The sequence below is a fragment of the Papaver somniferum genome, unplaced genomic scaffold (genome assembly GCF_003573695.1).
Source record: "Papaver somniferum cultivar HN1 unplaced genomic scaffold, ASM357369v1 unplaced-scaffold_125, whole genome shotgun sequence".
Classification (NCBI taxonomy): Eukaryota; Viridiplantae; Streptophyta; class Magnoliopsida; order Ranunculales; family Papaveraceae; genus Papaver; species Papaver somniferum.
This window is the reverse complement of record NW_020621603.1, coordinates 14,343,934-14,363,633: the sequence shown is the minus strand read 5'-3', so window position 1 is coordinate 14,363,633 and position 19,700 is coordinate 14,343,934. Positions and strand designations below refer to the sequence as shown.

Genomic DNA, 19,700 nt, shown 5'->3' with positions numbered 1-19,700 from the left:
AATTGTTCAGTTACGTTTTTTTTTGCAACCGTAAGTAGCTTACTGTTGGTCTCGTGTGTTGAGTTACGAACCGTACATTGTTCTGTAACTTTCATTTGGTTTCTACGGTTTGTAATTTCATCAATGTTATCAACCGTATTTGAGTTACGAATTGTAACTCAACATCCATTACCAACCGTAGAACATCCTGTATGTTAGTATTTGGCCAAAGAAAACTTACGGTTAAAAACTAAGATAACATACCAACCGTAGTTTAGTTACGGTTGATCTCGATACATCAGTTACCAACCGTATCGTGGATACGGTTGGTCTCGATTCACTATTTACCAACTGTGTGAGTGGTACGGTTGGTCTTTGTTCATTGGTTACAAACCGTAACTATGCAAGCTCACCATTTTGTTGTATTTTTTGTTTTCTATATTATTTGTTTTACCCTTAGTAAATCAATCAATTGTAATGCTTGTGTAGGAAGAAAAAAAGAGGAAATGACTTAACCCCGATTGATCATACGCCCACCCCTCGCGGTGACAAGCATTTAGGGGTTAATAATAGAGGTATCCACAAGAATGAGAAGAAGATGAAGAATAAGTTTGAAATTAAGTTGAGGGAACAACCTGTGGCTGAATCTGGAGTTGAGCTAGAAGGAGTGGAACATAATGATCAAGAAGAGGTCGGAGTCGAAACTAACCGTGAAGGCAACGAAAATGAAATTGTGGAGGAAGAAACTAATAATGATGAAGATGAAGAAGAATTTAAAGGAACCGATGATGATGGAGGGGAGGAAGAGGAAGCAAATGATGAAGAGGAGGAAGATGAAGAAATGATGAAGAGGAGGCCGATGAAGAAAATTATGAAGAAAAGGAAGATGAAGAAAATGATGAAGAAAAGGAAGAGGAAGAAAATGATGAAGAGGTAGAAAATACCAAGGGAAAAGAGGTAGTTGTAGCTGCACCTCCAAGGCAAAAGAAAGAAAAGAAGCCGAGAAAGGAGCCCGCACCGAAAGGGATGCATATTCCTAAAGGCAAAGATTTGTTGTTGCCACCGAAGAAGAATAAAAGACCTTGGGGCGAGGCCCCAGATAAGTCTTCAATCTTATTTGGTTATACCGGTTCTCGGTCCACAAAAGTCTGTCAGACAGGGGTATGTATTTTGTTAATTTTCTTAAAACATTCATTATTTTGATACATTTTGTTTTTTATTTCAGTTCACCATAATATGCTTATATTGTATATTTGTTTTCTTAGGACCACGCAAGATGCATTAAATTGCTCAAGCTTCAAAGGGGTAAACATTGGCCATTAAGTCAAGAATGTGCTTCGGTTCGCAATCTAGTGGCTAGTACAGGACTAGGGCCTGGAATTCTTCACCTTCAATCGGAGTATGATAGTGTTGTGGTCTCTGCCTTCAGGGAACGATATTGGCTTGAAACTGATACATTTCATCTTCCATTTGGACAGATGACAATAACACCGGACGATGTGAAGCAAATTACTGACCTTGAAGTTGAAGGACAATCTGTGTTTGAAGGTTTCGACAACAATATGTCTTGGAATGACCTTTATATCCTTGTTCAAGAAACACTTGGGTGGGAGAAAGATGAAACTGAGATGGAGTTTCAGTTGGCTGGTGGTTATGACCCTGCTGAACCACATAAACCAAAAATCATCAAAAATCTATTGTTGAAGAATCTGAGGACCAAGTTTGAAGGAACAAAAGCAAAGGAAAGGGAAGGTCAGGTGATGGATGAAACAACAGTTAGGCGTACAACCACAGCGTATTTGTTGTATTCTCTTGGGACCGTATTCTTTCCCGATAACTCGGGAAATAGGGTCAATGTTCATTACCTAGAACTGTTGAAGAATTTGGACAACATCAAAAACTATTTGTGGGCCACTGCAACCCTTGCATATTTACTTGACGCCTAAGAAAGGCCTATAGGGTTGGAGCTACTCAAATTGCCGGGAATGTTGCGCTTTTAATGGTAAGTTTGGTTACATTTTTCTTTGTTTGTTATATTTTTAGTCATGTGTCAATTGTTTATACTTAATTTATTTTTTAGGCATGGGTTTATGACCACTTTCCGAGCCTGGGACCTCCTACTGAGTGGGAAGAACATGATCATGGCCCTACGTGAAAGAAGTTCAAGTTCACTGGCAGACAACTAAGGAACAAAGAGGAGAAGCTCATTCAAATGAGGGAGAAAATAGATGCTTTCACTGTTGAAGATGTTATCTTTGAACCTTATTTGAGGATTGAAAATGGAGTTGATGTTCGGAGGTTCACAGAGACCGCAGGTTACAATGGACCATTGTATCATCCCACAGGTTACGTTATGACCAATCCTCGTCGAACTCTACGCCAAATTGCTCATATTCAACAAAGGGTTGTAGAGGAAAACTTCAAATTATCCAAGCAAGGATACGAGACAAAAGGCCCCACAATTGTGCTCAATTACAGGCCAACTCCAACGGTTGATGCTTGGAATAACCGCCATGAAGAAAGATACCAACTCGCAGCGGGAGAGGCAATTCCTTGTAACAACACGAAAGAAGCCACTGCTAATTAAATGGGTTGGTATTCTCATTTTGGTCATCCATATGTGATCAATAATGATCCGGAGGCCCAACCATATATTCAAGAGGCTATGGCTCAAAGGAAGGCGGTCGACCAGACTAAAGAGAAAAAATGTCTATTTGGTTTGACTTGGAAGAAGCTATATTTCATGTCGGTACGTAATTATGTTATCCTCATAACTTTGGATTTTAAGATTAATGATTATTATGAAATAATCTCTTAACACTCTTTTTGATATGTGAATAGAATGAGCGAGGACAAGCTTTGGAAAATATCATGACTTCATGCATCTGTCGTAATGGTGTGCTTAAAGCTCGTGAACAAAAGATCTTGCAAGACCAAATAAGGAACATGCATAATCCAAACATGGAAGAAATGTATGAGGGGTTGGTCACGGACGAAAGAGGCTTAAAGAGGAGTAGAAACTCTCTTGGAGGTGAGAGTGTAGCCGTCATCAACCTTCATCTAGCAGCGAAGAGACAAATGATGAAGAGGTGGTGCACGGTGTGGGCACTAGCCAAAGAGGTGGTCGTGGTCGCGGTAGTCGCGGTGGTCGTCGTGATGGTCCTAAAACTCGTGGTGGTGGTAGCACCAACAAAAGGGGTCGTGGTGGCCGCCATGCTTAGTTATGGATTTATGTTAGCTGTGTGTGGTTAGTTATGAATTTCGACTTATGGATATTATGACAAACTAATAGTTGTGTGTTAATTATGGATTTTAGCTTATGAAATTTAGCATATGGATATTAATTATGAATTTGAAGTTATTTGTGTTAGTTATGGATTTAAACTTATGTATGTTTGTTTGTGATAGTTTTTTTCTGAAATTTTGAGTTACAGAGTCAATTACGGTTGGTAACTATTTTTTGTTATGAACCGTTGCACAGACTTGAACAAGCATTTTTTACTAAATTAAGTTACGGTTCGTAAAAATTTATCGAGACGAACCATAGAGAAAGTTACGATTGGTAACTCTTTCACCCTAACCAACCGTAAAACATCCTGTAACCTATAACTTTGATTACGGTTCATTTTGAGTCACAGTTACCGACTGTAACTCTGTATATTTTGATTTTGACAGGTTTACGGTTGGTAATATTTCCGTCTAAGGAATCATAACTCTGGGATTCAGTTTTCTCCAGAGTTACGGTTTATCATCTCTAAATAATTACGAACCGTAACTTTCGAATTCAAAATTTTACAAAGTTACGGTTCGTTATGTGCTTACATTCACCAACCGTAACTAAACTTTTGGCAGAAAAAAATAATTGTTTGGTGCTTACAGTTGCACTGACATGTCCTTGTGCAATTTGAAAATATAGCCGTTGAAACCTTCAACAACTTCATTTTCAAAAAATAGATCCGTTATTGAAATGTCCTTGCACTAACAACTTCATTTTGTTTTTTTTTATAAATATATACTTATCCTCTTTGCTAGAAGTTACACTTCCACATGAATCATCTCTTACCTTAAACTAGATTATGGCTCTAAACCCTGAATTCACTTTGGAAGAAGATTTATGTATTTGCTGCAACTTTGTTCTATGCTATCCAAAAAGAGGGGAAGAACGACGTCGATGTGGTTTTGTGAGTACAATTTATTTGAGAACTCTTTTTGAAAACTTTTGTTCCGAAACAGGTAACCCTAATCACCGCGATGGAATTATGTTGTATGTTCGATATGAAACTATTCGGGATAACGTTAAAGAATTTATGGCATTAGTTCGTATTATGGGTGAAATACGATTAAGGAGTGAAACTGATGCTGAAGTTTTAGAGAGCTCTATTCAAGAAAGGAGAAGGTGGAAATGTCGAATTTTCAATACTTACCTCATTTCAACATCCTTAAAGGGATCAACATCTCGAATTTTTTCACAGAATGATAATTGTTTCCAAAAGGGATCAACATCTTGAATCGGGATCACTTTGTCTCGGTATGTGGCTATAACATGCCGACATGGGAGTCCCAAACTTGTCATGTTTGGACAAACACACTCTTCTTCATAATCCCCCAATTCATAATGTTGTACTTCATACATTATCTTATCAATAGTGCGGTGCGAAACTTGATGTGTAATTCCCCTTAGCCACTTATTGTCTAACCATTTGGTGTGTTGTTTACTTCGGCTTTTTTCAAAAGACTCCAGAACTCTATCGTGATCACGGCGGAAATACGAATCCATGGCTTCGAATAGCGTAACTAACCCACCATTACAACTATGAAGTTTCTTCTTCAACCGGTTATGAGATGAGTCCGCCGTACTTGTAGCTTGGTTGCCATAGTGCCTATATTGGTTAGTGAACGCCGATACGAACTTCTCTTTGTGCGGATCCAACCAATTATCCAACAAATACTTCACAACACTTGGATAACCTATTTTCCAATGAGCCACTAACATACGAGCTCTATCCTCATATTCATCCACGGTGATAGAATTGGTCAAGACTCTCCACTCCGTTTTGAAACTTTCCCATTTTAGTTTCGCCAACTTGTCATCCTTCTTAAATTTCTCTTTGGCATCCTTTTGTTGATGTAACGGTAGTTTCTTTATTCTATCCATTTCGCTTTTTTTGGTTGGACGGACAAGGCGCATGCACTTAGTTTCAATACTTTTCCACAAGTGGAACGTGCAAAGAAGGTTATGAGCTTCCGGGAAAACCCTCCTTATTGCATTCAACAAAGCTTGGTCCTTGTCGGTAATAATCACCTTTGGAGTATATCCCTCTACGTAGAATATCTTCACTTGGTTTAATGCCCACACATAGCTCTCTTCGAGCTCATCTTTCAAGAAGCAAAAACCAACACTAAAAGGAGCATTGGTAGAAGTTTGCCCGACAAAGTTCAACAACGGCATCTCAAACTTGTTGGTTTTGTATGTGCAATCCATTAGAAGGATTTGATGAGAGCACCGTGCCAACTTCACAAACTCAGGATTAGCCAACAAAAGATGTCTTATTCGTCCTTTCTCATCATCATCGTGGAAAACCGAATAATTATTCGCCTCCCCCAAATGCCTTAATTGTTGCATTTCGTTCCTTTGTTCCCATTTTTTAGTCTTCAATTTTGTTCTTGCGTTGTAGATGTTTGCCAAAGTAGAAGCATTTTGTGGGTTTCTTTCCTTTAAGTGAGCGAGGATATCAATGGGATTCATACGAATTTGTGTCAGTGACTCTACGATCTTCTTTTTTTCTTCGGTAAGGCGTCCAACATACGAATGTGATAACAAACTCTCCGGTATAGGGTGGTTATGACTACCGCGTACAACTTTCTCCAAAAACCACCTTTTTGCCGCGTTCCTTTTAAATTGAAGCTTGAAGGGGCATCGGGTCTTCTTAGTGAACGTAGTTTGCTTCCTCTTTGCCTTTGCTACTTGCACGGTACCCTTTTTTGCATGACTTTTATGTTGTCCACTACACTCGCAAACCATTTGAAAGGCACTTTCACTAGTGGTACCATTACAAACTATGATACACATAATCAACTTGCCTCGTTCTCTATCCCAATGTTTTGCATCATCTTTTTCCTCCCATGTCTCCTCGGTTAAATAGTGAGAGCTAGAATCTTGGGTGAGAAGTTGATTTGCTAAAGGTTGTTCATCCATTAGGGGAAGTACATCCACGATCTGGATAACAATATACCCACATTAGTCTAAACAAGGCAACAAAACGAAAACATATATAAAGTTGTTGTTGGACACGACATAGGAAACACCAACCGTAACAGAGATACGGTTGGTAACTACAATCATTTAGAAACCGTAACTTAACTTCGGTTGATAACAGAGATAAGCTGGGCTTACGGTTCGTCTCGAAAATTTTCTACCAACCGTAACTGGTAATACGTTTGGGTTTTTCCCCAAATTGAACCAGTTACGGTTGGTATTGGATACTTTACGAAACGTAACATACAGTTACGGTTGGTGACTAGCTAATTACCAACCGTAAGTTCTTCTGAAATTTTTAAAAATTTGATTGTTTTTTACGTTCTTTAGAGAATTTTAAGCAACAAAAAGCTATTGGGAACTAGTTTAGAAGTATACCTGGTGATTTTCAGTGCTGGGTTCTTCACTTTGTTGGGTAATTTCTTCAATTGGTTGAGATTGACCTTCACTATGGGTTAAAACATCTCTACCATCTAACAAATACTCCATATCAGGTTCTCCATCAAGAGGTATGTAGTATTTGTTTTCTTTATCGTATAGAGATTCACCCATCTCAAATTTGCCACTGGAATCACTCATTTTGGTTGAGTGAATCAAAATCTAGGGTTTCACAAATATCACATAAGTCTTCTTTTTCTTCTCCTCTAAACCTTTTTTTTTATAACTCTAAAAATCTGATTTTAGAGTTATTATAAGTGAAAATTAATTAGCAACACTAATCTTGATTATCAACACTAATCTTGATTATCATCACTAATCTCGATTATTAATAATAAGGGTTAATTGGTCATTTCCATATTTTTTGATAAGGGGCACTTGAATTACCACCTAATGACCCTTTTTTGTCTTATTAGGTTTGCCGCCCCTCCAGTGGAACCACCGGCACCCGCCCCTTTAACATGATTGTTTTAAAAGCCTTTTCATCTGTGCACAAGCAAAGTGGTTGGGAGTATCACATGCAGCGTTAAAGCTGGCTTTTGGAATAATATTTGGGGATGAGCAATATGAAGATGGGCTCATCAGTTCAGCATCCTCTCCTTGCTATGTGACTCTTTCAAGTAATTCTTGTTTGGTCTGATGGCCGTATTTCGGGCAAATTTCATTAAAATGTGGAGTCATCAAAGGGATGACATCTTAAAAGATACCAAGGGAAAATTGCTGCACAGGAAGAACAAAACAGAAAAACGAGAAGCTAGCTACTCTCTGATTGAAGCAGAGCCGTAATACAAAGAGGAGGAGAAGTAAGCCAACTGTTGGAAACCAGATTTAGCCTAAATGTGAGCAACCTCGTTACCACATTTTCAGATAATTTAAGCTCAACTGGCCTAAAACTTGCCAGAAAGATTATGAATCTGCGTAATAAAATCCGTTGGGCACTTAAAGGTTTGACCTGAAATTTATAGGAGAGCTGAACAACACTATCTTGGCAATGCAGCATCAGATGACCAGTTGTTTCCAAAGCATTATTGCACAGCCTGCACTCCAAGTTTATGTCTTCAACAATCTTCCAATGCCAGTGGCAAGAGCAAGGCCCTCCTGCAACATTCTCCACATAAACATTAGAACCTTGGGATCAATGTCAGAAACTTTCCAGAATTTCTTCCAAAGTGATGCAGTCAACTTGAAGGATTTTGTAGAAAAAGCTGCCAGTAGGGTGGTGGAGCCACATAATTTTCTTCTTGATCTGGTCTTCAGAGTTTGGGAAGTACATACTCATAATCTGCTCAACAATGTAAAGTGGAACTAGCTTGTTTATAAGCTCTGAGTTCCATTTATTCGAACTTTGCACCATGAGATTGATTCTTGAGACATCATTTTCCACTTGACAAATATCTTTGAAGATAATATGACTTTGTTCACCAGCCAACCAAGGATCATCCCATATCTTAATATTTGAACAGTCCAGCAGCAACCAACCACTTATTATGCATCTCTACAATTGATCATGACAGTTCAAGTAAAGGAGCACCTTGTAAAAAACTTACAGCTCCAGAAAGAGTTATTGTATGCTTGGCTCATTAGTTGGCGCCAGAGTTTGGTGGGATTTTCCATGAAGTTACATATAATCTTACCTATTTGAGCATAGTTCTACCTGCATGATTGAGTGAGTTTCTTCTCCACACTGTCATTGTGCAATGAGATAGTCATAAGAATTGACTCTATGAGCAGGCTTGAGAAGCTGAAATCCCAAAGATACAAAGGTAAATAGTTAGCTTCTATCACTCGCGGCAATCCAATTACATATTAAGGTACTCAAACAGAAACCATCAAACAGTTTCGTATGAAGAGACCAATTGAAAATAGTACGCTTGACAGAAATCATTCATTGAGACAAGTTCCTTCTATGGAGCCTTGCATTTCTGTCTTTCCAAATGGTCCACCAGATTGCAGAAGGTGAGAGATCCCAAAATTTGTTCTCCTTGATTTTCCTCAGCTGTCAGAGAATACCCGACTGACCCCAAAACTGTTTAGAAAGTAGTTACACAGCTTTAGAGACTATTTGCAGTATATAAACAAATGACAATATGTTTCAGTTCCAGTACCACGAAATAGGCAAAGACTACTCTTCCCTGCATTATAATATAACAACTTTATGTTCTTATTTGATAAGCGTTCAATATCCCTCTCTAGTCTGCAGCTTGATCGCAGCATATGAGCAGTTTTAGATCTTTGCAGCTGCAAGTTTAAGTATCAGTGACTAGTCTGAACATGAACTATCTTCTAGTTAAGGATTGGTGGAGGGAGGTGGAAACAAATTATATGCCGGAACTGGATTTCAGAATTGAGCAACTGGTACCAGTTTTCAGATTCAACCAAATGCAGTTTAAAAAGGATGAAAAATAATGGACACACATTTTGTTACTTGGTCTAAGACCTTGGAGTTAACATACATAGTTGAGGTCAGATGTTATCAGGCAAGGTAACCGGCCAATTTGAGCTCAGAAATGTGCAATTGATAATGTTGTTAAGCCGTAGGTAAGGTGACCGCTAATACGAACCCGTTTTGCTAGCTCAACATCCTAAAAGGATTAGATCAAAATGTGTTTCTGTAACAAAAATGGCATGCTACTTCTACTATTTCCAAGCTTTGAATTTTAGTGAATTCTAACTCATTCGAGTCCAAAGTATGTCATACAGATACTTAAGGTATCTCAAATTAGGAGTAAAGGCATAAATACCTTCTCAATAGCTTTCAATTCAAATATGCAAAACAAATTCTTTGGTCCACAAAAACTTTAGCTTTCAATCCAAAGGACCAAAGGTAGTCGAATTTTCAGACAAGGGGCAGCTTTAAAGAGTTACAATTGTAGCTGCAACTAGAACAATCATGTTTTGAATGAGCTTAATTTCATAAATCTCAAATGAAATGATGTTTCGGATTACTTCACCTCTTGAATGATTTTAACTGCTACTCTATCTTTCACGCTCCCCCCAGGATTCAAAAACTCAGCTTTTGCAAGAATCTCAAAACAAAAACGCAAACTCAACATCAAAATTTTTACCTTTTTGATCAAAATTGAGAAAGAACAAGAAAAACTTAAATGGGGTCAAAGAGAAATTAAGAATTTTTACTTGGCAACCAGTTGCTTCAGAAAGGCCGTTGAGTGGATTGAAGGATTTTTCTTCTTCTTCTTCTTCGATGGTAAGATTTTTCTGGATGAATAATATTTTGATCGAGGGTTTTGTAAGAAGTAAGTGAGAATCGCGGCCGTGGATATTGCTGCTGCTGCAACAATAATAGCACCACCTGTGTTTCTCAGAGGTGCCATTGGTGCTGCTTTTCTGAAATTGAATAATGAAACGTTTCAGATTCCTTCAGTTCAGACCCTAATATCGGCCTGACGGTGTACTGGTCTAGGACTAGGAGGCTTCTGGCCACCTCTTTATTTTCTGTTTGGATGCCAGAACTTTTTTTTTTCTTTTCATTTTTTAGTGTCTGACTCGGTTCAGGAAGTGGACAAGTACTAATTCCTACGTATTTCAAAGAGGATGGTGTTCTAAATTTGTCAAGGCCATGGGTTTAGAAGCTGACGACGAGATCGGAATGTTTGGGATTCTGGGTCTAATTTCTTTGTTTTCAAACTACTGAAGAAGCATGCTTAAACAATGACTGTTGCTTAAACTCATCCTGGTTCAATTTTTTTTCGTTCTTTTTCAATTAATGATGTAGTGCAACTTATGTCAGTTTAGTTTTCAGATATTGTTTTGATTAATTCTCTTTGATAATCAGCACATAAACTTGCTAAGTACAATGTTACCATAACTGACTATCAGCCATCCTTTTGCATGCACTTCTGTACAAAGGACTGAAACGAAAAATACTACTGGATTAAGGAACGACTGAACGACGCACAATGTTTCCATACTGTGCAGGTATACCAAAATAGTACAGGGGATCCAAATAAGCTGCTAGGCAAAATACATATTTCTGCAGCAACTACTTGAAAACTCAAGTCAAGTGATCTTCAAAAGTAAGTTGCAGAAATTCTAAACTCTCTAATTTGCATCTAGTTACAAACTATAAGTATGTTCCGAGCAGTCTCCTTGATTTTATCCCTCACTCTCGCTGATATAGACGATTTCATTTTCGCTGTCAATCGCAACAATAGGTGATGTAGTTGATGGCCTTGCACCATCTTCTTGTCTTAGCAAAGCTAGAGTTGCACTAGATGGTGTTCCACTGCACTTGCGAAACCCAGTTAATCTCCCTTCTGTCTCAAAACCTACTTGGCCTTGGCGTCCAGCTGCACTTGCAAAGTAATCATTGGCACCTTCTGCAGACATGCACTGATTGTTGACATGAGCCAAGTCTGCAAGAAAAACCCAAAGTTAGAAATACAAACTGGAACTGAAAATGTGAATTTGGAAAGTTTCCAAAGGGCTAAACCAGTGTAAAGGAAAGCTATAGATAAAATGGGACTCAACCCTGGCCATACTCATTACTACATTCATCTGAATTTGTCAAGCCCATGAGTTTAGAAGCTGGCGACGTCGGAATGTTTTGGAATTCTAAATCGAACTTCTTTGTTTTCAAACTACTAAAGACGCATGCTTAAACAATGATTGTTGCTGAAACTCATTCTCATTCAATTTGTAATGACAAATTTTTTCATTCTTTTTCAGTTAATGGTGCAGTGAAAGTTATTTTGGTTTAGTTTTCAGATATTATTTTGCTTAATTCTCTTTGATAATCAGCACATACACTTGCTAAGTACAATGTTTCCATAACTGACCGTCAGCCATCCTTTTGCAGCCTCCTACAATTTATGATCCATTTGTGCAAGATAGTTCTGTATAGGCTATAACATCACTTGCTAAGTACAATGTTTCCATAACTGACCGTCAGCCATCCTTTTGCAGCCTCCTACAATTTATGATCCATTTGTGCAAGATAGTTCTGTATAGGCTATAACATCACTTGCTAAGTACAATGTTTCCATAACTGACCGTCAGCCATCCTTTTGCAGCCTCCTACAATTTATGATCCATTTGTGCAAGATAGTTCTGTATAAGCTATAACATCACTTGCAAACTATCCATCCTCTATCCTGGATTTTCATATTATCAACTCTAACAGGCAGGATATGCGCTGTATGATTACTATCGGCTCTGACCATGGTATGCATTTACATGAACACAAAGAGAAACAGTGGACATATCGCGAAAGCTATACTAACAAAAGTCTAACAAATAAAACACCAATAAATAGAAAGAATATGATGTTACCTGAGGCGGGCACACCATCAAAATTTACTTGCACTGAAGGAGGTTTGCAGCTGTGTGCAAAACTGGAATTGGGACTTGTTTCAGTTCTAGTCAAGTGCGCTATATCGACTCTGCCATCCATTTGCCTGCAAGTTTTTTCACAAGAAACTCCATTTTGCAAGCCTCTCAATGCTGAATTTTCTTCTTCCACTTTTGAAAGCCGTGTCTCCAACTCCTTACACCTCTCATTTTGGTCAGTTTCTATCTTCTTAACTACTGCCTCCAAGTGACAAATTCTTTCCCCTGCACTCTTCTCCCTCTCAGACATAACAACTCCTTCTATTAACCCCTTGATTTGCTCTTCCATTCCACTGCATTTGGTCCTGTAACATTCGCGCTCACGATCAAGAGCACCGTTTACTTCCCGCAGGTTCTCCAATTCCACTCCCTTCCGTTTGAGATCTGCGGACAATCCTTGACACTTGATTTTGTAAGCATCCTGGTCAGTTTCCATCTTCTTAACTACTGCCTCCAAGTGACAAATTCTTTCCCCTGCACTCTTCTCCCTCTCAGACATAACAACCCCTTCTTCTATTAACCCCTTGATTTGCTCTTCCATTCCACTGCATTTGGTCATGTAATTTTCGCGCTCAAGATCAAGAGCACCGTTTACTTCCCGCAGGTTCTCCAATGCCAGTCCCTTTTGTTCCATCCCTACAGACAATCCCTGGCACTTGATTTTGTAAGCTTCCAATTCTTTTGCCAATTTAGTTTCATGGTTTGAAGAGACAGTTACTCGTCTCTCCAATTGAATACATTTCCTTTTCAAATCTTTTATCTCAACAGCTTGCCTTTTCTTCCCTAACTTCATATCCTCAATCTCTCTATTGAGCTCAATACATTTGTCCTTTTGAAAACATTCCATTTTTTTATATTCCTTCTTCAAACAAATAATCCTCTCTTGTTCAATCTTTTCTCTTTCGCTTGTTTCCGCCTCTAGAACTGCAATCTTGGCTTTCAACTGATTACAACTCATGTTAGTCAAGTCTCCCTGAACCTCCAATTCCAAACACTCAGTTTTTAAAACTTCAATTTCATCATTTGCTCTTCCATTCTCATACTTCAAATCATCAATTTCCCAGTTGAGTTTAACACACTGTTGACATTTATCCCTTTGCTCATCTTCCATGATGTCTGTATGTCTTTTCCTCTTGTAGACTATCACATTAGAATCATCATGTTTTTGTGAATTTTCTGTTCCTTCCTTAAAACCCTCCTCCAACCTTTTCTTAAGTTGACTAGACTCCATCATCAGCTCATTATTATGGTTTCTTAGAACCAAACAAGCTAACTTCCAGTGTTCAGCTTCTTCTTTTGCCCTTGTTATCTCATTACTTCTACCCATTTTTGTTCCTCAAGGGTTTTACAAGATGAATAAAAGGTAGTGTGAAACTGTGAATGAGAGAAAGAAAGAAAACAACAAGCTAATAACTCTGGAAAAACTAACTGATAATGGAAGGAAGGAAAAAAACTTGCTCAGTACTTAGAGATTGTGAACTTCGGTGAAAATAACTGACTAGAACTGAATATTTTTCATGTGCATAAAGAGGAGAGAGTAAGAAGAAGAGACATGGGATGACAGAACTAACTAGACGATGAAATTGTACTACCCTTACAAACCGAGGCACTGAGCAGAGCAGAATTATGTTCTTTACATATATACCCCTTGCCTTTAGTGGGGTTTTGTGAGGCTCTGTCAATAACTGCTATGTTTGTGCAACAGATTGGTGAGGTAACTCTGGGTTTGTAGCAGAGATTGCCACTTCGGATGTGTGTTGGACATACCTATCAGACATAGTACATGTAGGTTTTCTTTATGTTCCCATTGGATTGGTGCAATGCCAAAACTCATTTCCCAATACAGCCTTCTTTTAGAGCAAGCAAAACAAGCAAAGCTGTTGGCACCACAGTCAGCTGTCAGCCTTAAGCTAGCTTTTGGAACAAGAGTTGGGGTTGGGCAATATCACAATCTTTTAAGTAATCCTTGCTTGGCCTGGCTATATTCCGGTGGAAAAAAGAAACCTTTCAAGGCAGATCTAGTGAGAGAAAAAATGATAAAACGAAATGCTTTAACTGTCATTTAGTAGGTTCTTAAATTGATCACACTGAGCAGCAAAGAAACCCTTTTTACAATCATTAGAGAAAACAAAAATTAGATTCTGATCGTTTTGCAATATTTGACCATTTGTTTTCTCGGAGTCATCAGCATCAAGTTGATTAACTTTTTCCTGCTTTGATGCCGATTCTTTTGCTTCCTCTGCTCTTATCCTTGCAATATTGACGCAGTGGTCTGTGGTCTTTGTGTGATACGGGCTTCACTCTTTCAACACTGGCACCAAGAGCTTCCAGCATTTGACCTTCCATTATACTGTAAGAGATAAACCTGTTACTGAAGCTTTGAAAATTGAACGAAGAAAACTATAATTCTTAGGCACATGTTGCATATTTCTGTACAAAAACATTTGAGCAAAAGTTTACTGTTCTGGATAAACGGAGAATGTTCGTATTTCTATTTATCCTCATTCATGCTCAGGTATCTATGAAAATCATACACTACTTACTAGTGGAAACATGAATCTCGAAGGAAGTCCAAGGCAGTCCCCTGACTCCCCCCTAAACAAGTAGGTAATTTAGTAAACAAATGCAAACACCATGTGGAGAAACTTCATTTGTCAATCATCAAATCATGTTAATAGAGAACAAGCTTAACAACTGGAAAAGTTCCTGAAAGGCATTATAAAATTACAACTTCATGTTCTTGTTCAATTTAGTGTTCCAATATTCCTTCTTTAGTATTTAGCTTGATCGCAGCATATGAGCAGTTTTAGATCTTTGCATTGCGGCTGCAAGTTTTAAGTATCAGTGACTAGTCTGAGAAGTGTCTGTCATTCACATGAACTATCATGTAGTTAATGATTGGTGAAGGGTTGTGAACAAAATATATAGCTCAACATCCTAAAAGGACTCCATCAGAACGTGTTTCTGTAACAAAAATGTGAAGCTACATCTACCATTGCCAAGCTTTGAGTTTCTGGCGAGCAGTTTTGGATCACAAAATATGCCATTCCAACAGTAAAGATATCTCAAATTAGGACTAGAGGCATAAATACCTTCTCAGTAGCATCATCATCTGGAATTACCACATGGCATTTGCACCCATAAGCAGGAGCCACAATTGCAAGTCTTATAGCAGTGATATCAGCAGAGCCCTCCATAACAACTCCTCCTAGCACCAAGCTCTCCAGTATCAAAAGCTTGTAACAGAAATTCAAACTCGCGAAGATAAATGTACAGGGTATCAGACAAGCGTCTTAAAAACAAAATAAAACAAAGCCTTGAGAGACAGTTTCTATCTACTGCCAATAACATTCTCATGCAGTAATGAAGATTTGCTAGAGAGATCTCCAAAATATTTAGCTTTAAATCAAAAAAGTAGTTGAATTTTAGCTGCAAAGAGTTACAAATATAGCTGCAACTAGAACAACACGTGAATCTCTTCAGTGACACAAATAATGAAACACCTAACCCCCCTAAGTGAGACCAAAAGGCTAAATTTCGGACCAGCACTTAAGTTAATTCTTATTAGAGTTATATGTTCGCTTATGAAGGCATTCCAAATCAGCTCCTATTTACCAGGGGGCGGTACTACAGCATACTGAAGGAGAGAGTGAAACAACTAAAATTACCTAGACATTTCAATTGCTTCCATATCTGTACACCGGAATGCTCCATCAAGTTTTGCCATCATAAAATTCTTCGTCAGACGGTTGGTTATGGTGTCAAATGGGTTCTTTAATCTTCGGCCCTCAGCCTCCTCATAGGTATACATTACTCCCCTTGTCAATTTATTAAACAGTCCAGAACCAGGAGAATCAACAAGAAAGCTCTTAAAATTCTTTTCCTGTTAAAACGAAAGAAAAAGACAGACATAACCCGCATGTCCAATAACAATAAGTTAATGCCTTTTGAAATAAACGGAGTAATATACCTGGAGAAACTGTGCCACCAGTCCCTGCAGTTGCTACAAAGGCATCCAATTCGCCACTTGTTTGTTCCCAGATCTCTGGCCCAGTTCCTTCATAGTGAGCTCGAAAGTTGGCAAGGTTCTCAAAATGATCAGCAAAGAAACCCCCTTTACAAACATTAGAGAAAACAGAAATTGGATTCTGATCATCTTGTAATATGTGACCATCGGTTTTCTCTGAGTCTTCAGCATCAAGTTGATTAACTTTTTCCTGCTTTGATTCCAATCTTTTTGCTTACTCAGCTCTTCTCCTTGCAATATTGATCGTAGTAGTCTTTATGTGTAATTGATACACGCCTCACTGTTTCAGCAGTAGCAGCATCAAGAGCTTCCAGTATTTGAGCCTATAGTAAGTTTAATGTTATAAAAGATAAATCTGTCACTGAAGCTATGAAATTGAAAGAAGAAAACTATAATTCGTAGCCACATGTTTATTTATACTCTAAGACCATTGCCCTATTTCTGGAGAATGAGCAAAAGTTTACTGTTCTGGATAAACCAGAGGATGTTCATGTGCATCAGAAAGATGAAATAGTATTTTTTGCTCATCCTCATTCATGCTTGGGTATCAATGAAAATCATACACTACTTACTAGTCGGGTATCAATGAAAATCATACGCTACTTACTAGTGGAAACATGAATCTCGAAGGAAGTCCAAGGCAGTCCCCCAAAACAAGTAGGTAATCAAGTAAACAAATGCAAACACCATGTGGAGAAACTTCATTTGTCAACCATCAAACCGATGTTTATAGAGAACAAGCTTAACAACTGGAAAAGTTCCCGAAAGGCATTATGAAATTACAAGTTCATGTTCTTGTTCGATTTAGTGTTCCAATATCCCTCTTCAGTATTTAGCTTGATTGCAGCATATGAGCAGTTTTAGACCTTTGCATTGCGGCTGAGAGTTCAAGTATCAGTGACTAGTCTGAGAAGTGTCTGTCATTCACATGAACTATCATGTAGTTAATGATTGGTGAAGGGATGTGAACAAAATATATACCAGAACTGGATTTCAGAATTGAGTAACAACTGGTACCAGTTTTCAAATTCAACAAAGTGTAGTTTAAATACAGAAATATATGGTTTCGTTACTTGGCCTAAGACCTTGGATCATAACAATTAAAAATGTGCCTACTAGGCAAAATTTAGCATACTTACGTGAGCTCAGATGTCATCAGGCACCCGGTCATATTGAGCTCAGAAATGTGCAATTAGTTATGTCATTAAGCCCTAGGTAACCACTAATCTGATCCCGTTCTGCTAGCTCAACATCCTAAAAGGGATTCTATCAGAACGTGTTTATGTAACAAAAATGTGACGCTACTTCTACCATTGCCAAGCTTTGAGTTTCTGGCGATCAGTTTTGGATCACAAAATATGCCATTCCGACAGTAAAGATATCTCAAATTAGGACTAGAGGCATAAATACCTTCTCAGTAGCATCATCATCTGGAATTACCACATGGCATTTGCACCCATAAGCAGGAGCTACAGTTGCTCTCCAGAATCAAAAGCCTGTAACAGAAATTCAAACTCGTAAAGCTAAATGTACAGGGTATCGGACAGTGATATCCCCAAAATCTTTAGCTTTTAATCAAAAAAGTAGTTGAATCTAAGCTTCACAGAGCTACAAATATAGCTGCAACTAGAATAACACATGAATCTATTGATAGTCTAAACTAAATGTCAAATGAAATGATGTTTCGGATTACTTCACCTCTTGAATGATTTTGACTGCTGCTGTATCTTTCACGCTGCCCCCAGGATTCAAAAACTCAGCTTTTGAAAGAATCTCGAGTCCACCATTTCTAGATTTCTTCTTCTTCCACACCATTTTTCTACTCTTGAAAACTAGGTTTCTGGACGAGAACATACGAAGAACAAAGGAGGAAAGGAAGAGAAAAGGACTCTTCTTTGTATTTATCACCATATCCAAATTTTATAAACCGGTTAAACAGGTTCTGTTTAGAAAATACACTATAAATACACTTTTAGTCAGTGTGGTCCAAGAGCATAGCTAAAAGGACTCTTCTTTGTTTTAGCTAAAAGGACTCTTCTTTGAACCGGTTAAACAAAGGACTCTTCTTTGTTTGTATCCCATCAACTCCAGTAAGGAATAAGTTAAGGGTTCGATCCCCACCGTAGAGGTATGCATTTAATCAGTTGTATAGAGGGTTTTGGCGGGGTTCGATCCAGCTGTGGGGCCAGTCCAGCTGGCTGGATTTAGGTAGAGGCCTGGGTCCGGCTTTAGCCTATCAAAAAAAAATAAAAAACACTTTTAGTAGTACTTCCGATAAGAATACTTCCAAATAAACATTGAAAAAAATGGTGTAAAAACCGATCCCATATGTGGGTCCCACCTTTTATGAGTAGTCGGTTTTTGCATCGTTTTTTATTGTTCCCATTGACACTTGAAAGGTCGAAGTAAGTCTTGAGTTTTGGTAATGACAGCATGATGCGAAAAAAAAAATGATTCATTCAGCAATTTGTCGATTTAAATTATTTTGGCAATCGTAGAAAAAAAACTCTCCCCTCCGAAATTCCTGAGGCTTCTCTTTCATGGAGATTCTCTCCAAGAACTCAGCCTCCTATTCGTTTCAATATTCTGAGATTGAATCAGCTTAGGAGTGTGCTTCATTGAACTTCTCCGTCGTCCAAGGACGGATCTATGATCCTTCCCCTTGGGGTCGAGATTTATTGGTAAGTAGAGTTCTTCGTCGTCTTTTATCTTCATGATTTCACTCATTCGAGCATGAAGGTTGTTCAAATTGCTCCATTATTTTTACAGTCAAAATCTTTTTCTTTCTTTTGGAATGTTTCTGGTTTGGAGATTACTGAGAGATATAAGGAAAAATATTCTAGAATATCTCTTCCAAGATTAGCGCTACCATGGTTCTCTTCGGTTCTTATGACGGCCTATGATGGAGAATTTGGGGTAGGTAAAATCTAGTCAAAGAGATTTCATGAGTGTTGTATCCAGATTCACTGGTTGGATAATTACGCTGGTAATTATTTGATAGTAGATGAAATTTCAAAGGTTTCTTCTCGTCTAAGTTATATTTGCATTCCTTTTGGCAAGGATGGATTCATATGGAGGAAGTTCTGGAAATCTCTTAACCCAGATAACAGTTCATCACAAAAGAAGCATGGATTTGAAGACAAGTTGGTGGTAAATGACAATAACTTTCCTGCTTTATCTAATCAAGATGATAAAGTGGTGAAGGATTTTTATCAATTAGCGTTAGCGGTTGAAGTTCATAATTCTCATGCTGATTGGAATACAATTGAACATGGTCTCATGAAGAAATTTCAGTTCTCGGAAAAATTAAACTTGAGATGTGTTAAAGGAAGATTAGATTTTTTCTATGTTTCATCTTTAGAGTCGTTCAATCTATTCTTGAAAGACAAGTGTTTTAATATAGATAAATCTAAAGTTTCTATCAAAAAATTGTCAGCTGAAGATGCTTATATTAATAAAGCAAAATGTTCTGATTCAGAACACTGGATATGGGTTAGAGGTTTGCCTCTACACTTATGGAATTCATCCTCTTTTGAAGGTATTTGTGGCTCTTGGGGTAAATTCATTGAGGCACATCATTCTTCGGTGGATTTTTCTAAAATTAATTGTTGCAGAAGTAAGATCAAATCTAATCTTCATGAAATTCCTGCTGCG

General features: G+C 38.1%; 1 protein-coding gene, 1 long non-coding RNA gene and 1 pseudogene across 3 annotated transcripts; 1 reads left to right on the top strand and 2 right to left on the bottom strand.

Annotated features, from left to right (window-relative positions):
- The first annotated feature begins 1,005 nt into the window (after positions 1 to 1,005).
- On the top strand, positions 1,006 to 1,925 carry LOC113331335 (protein MAINTENANCE OF MERISTEMS-like). The gene is made up of 2 exons (XM_026578052.1): positions 1,006 to 1,140; positions 1,245 to 1,925. The coding sequence occupies exons 1-2, from the start codon at positions 1,006 to 1,008 to the stop codon at positions 1,923 to 1,925; spliced, it is 816 nt and encodes a 271-aa protein (XP_026433837.1).
- Positions 1,926 to 7,394: 5,469 nt separating this feature from the next.
- On the bottom strand, positions 7,395 to 10,285 carry LOC113331437. Of its 2 annotated transcripts, none has more exons than XR_003350919.1 (3): positions 9,625 to 10,285; positions 9,415 to 9,546; positions 7,395 to 8,699 (listed from the first exon to the last, which is right to left on the bottom strand). It is a non-coding gene; the product is annotated as an uncharacterized LOC113331437 (long non-coding RNA). The 2 variants fall into 2 exon arrangements; XR_003350918.1 differs by lacking the exon at positions 9,415 to 9,546 and having other exon boundaries at positions 9,625 to 9,699; positions 9,809 to 10,285.
- Positions 10,286 to 14,053: 3,768 nt separating this feature from the next.
- Positions 14,054 to 17,861, bottom strand: LOC113331334 (annotated as a pseudogene).
- Positions 17,862 to 19,700: the final 1,839 nt, after the last annotated feature.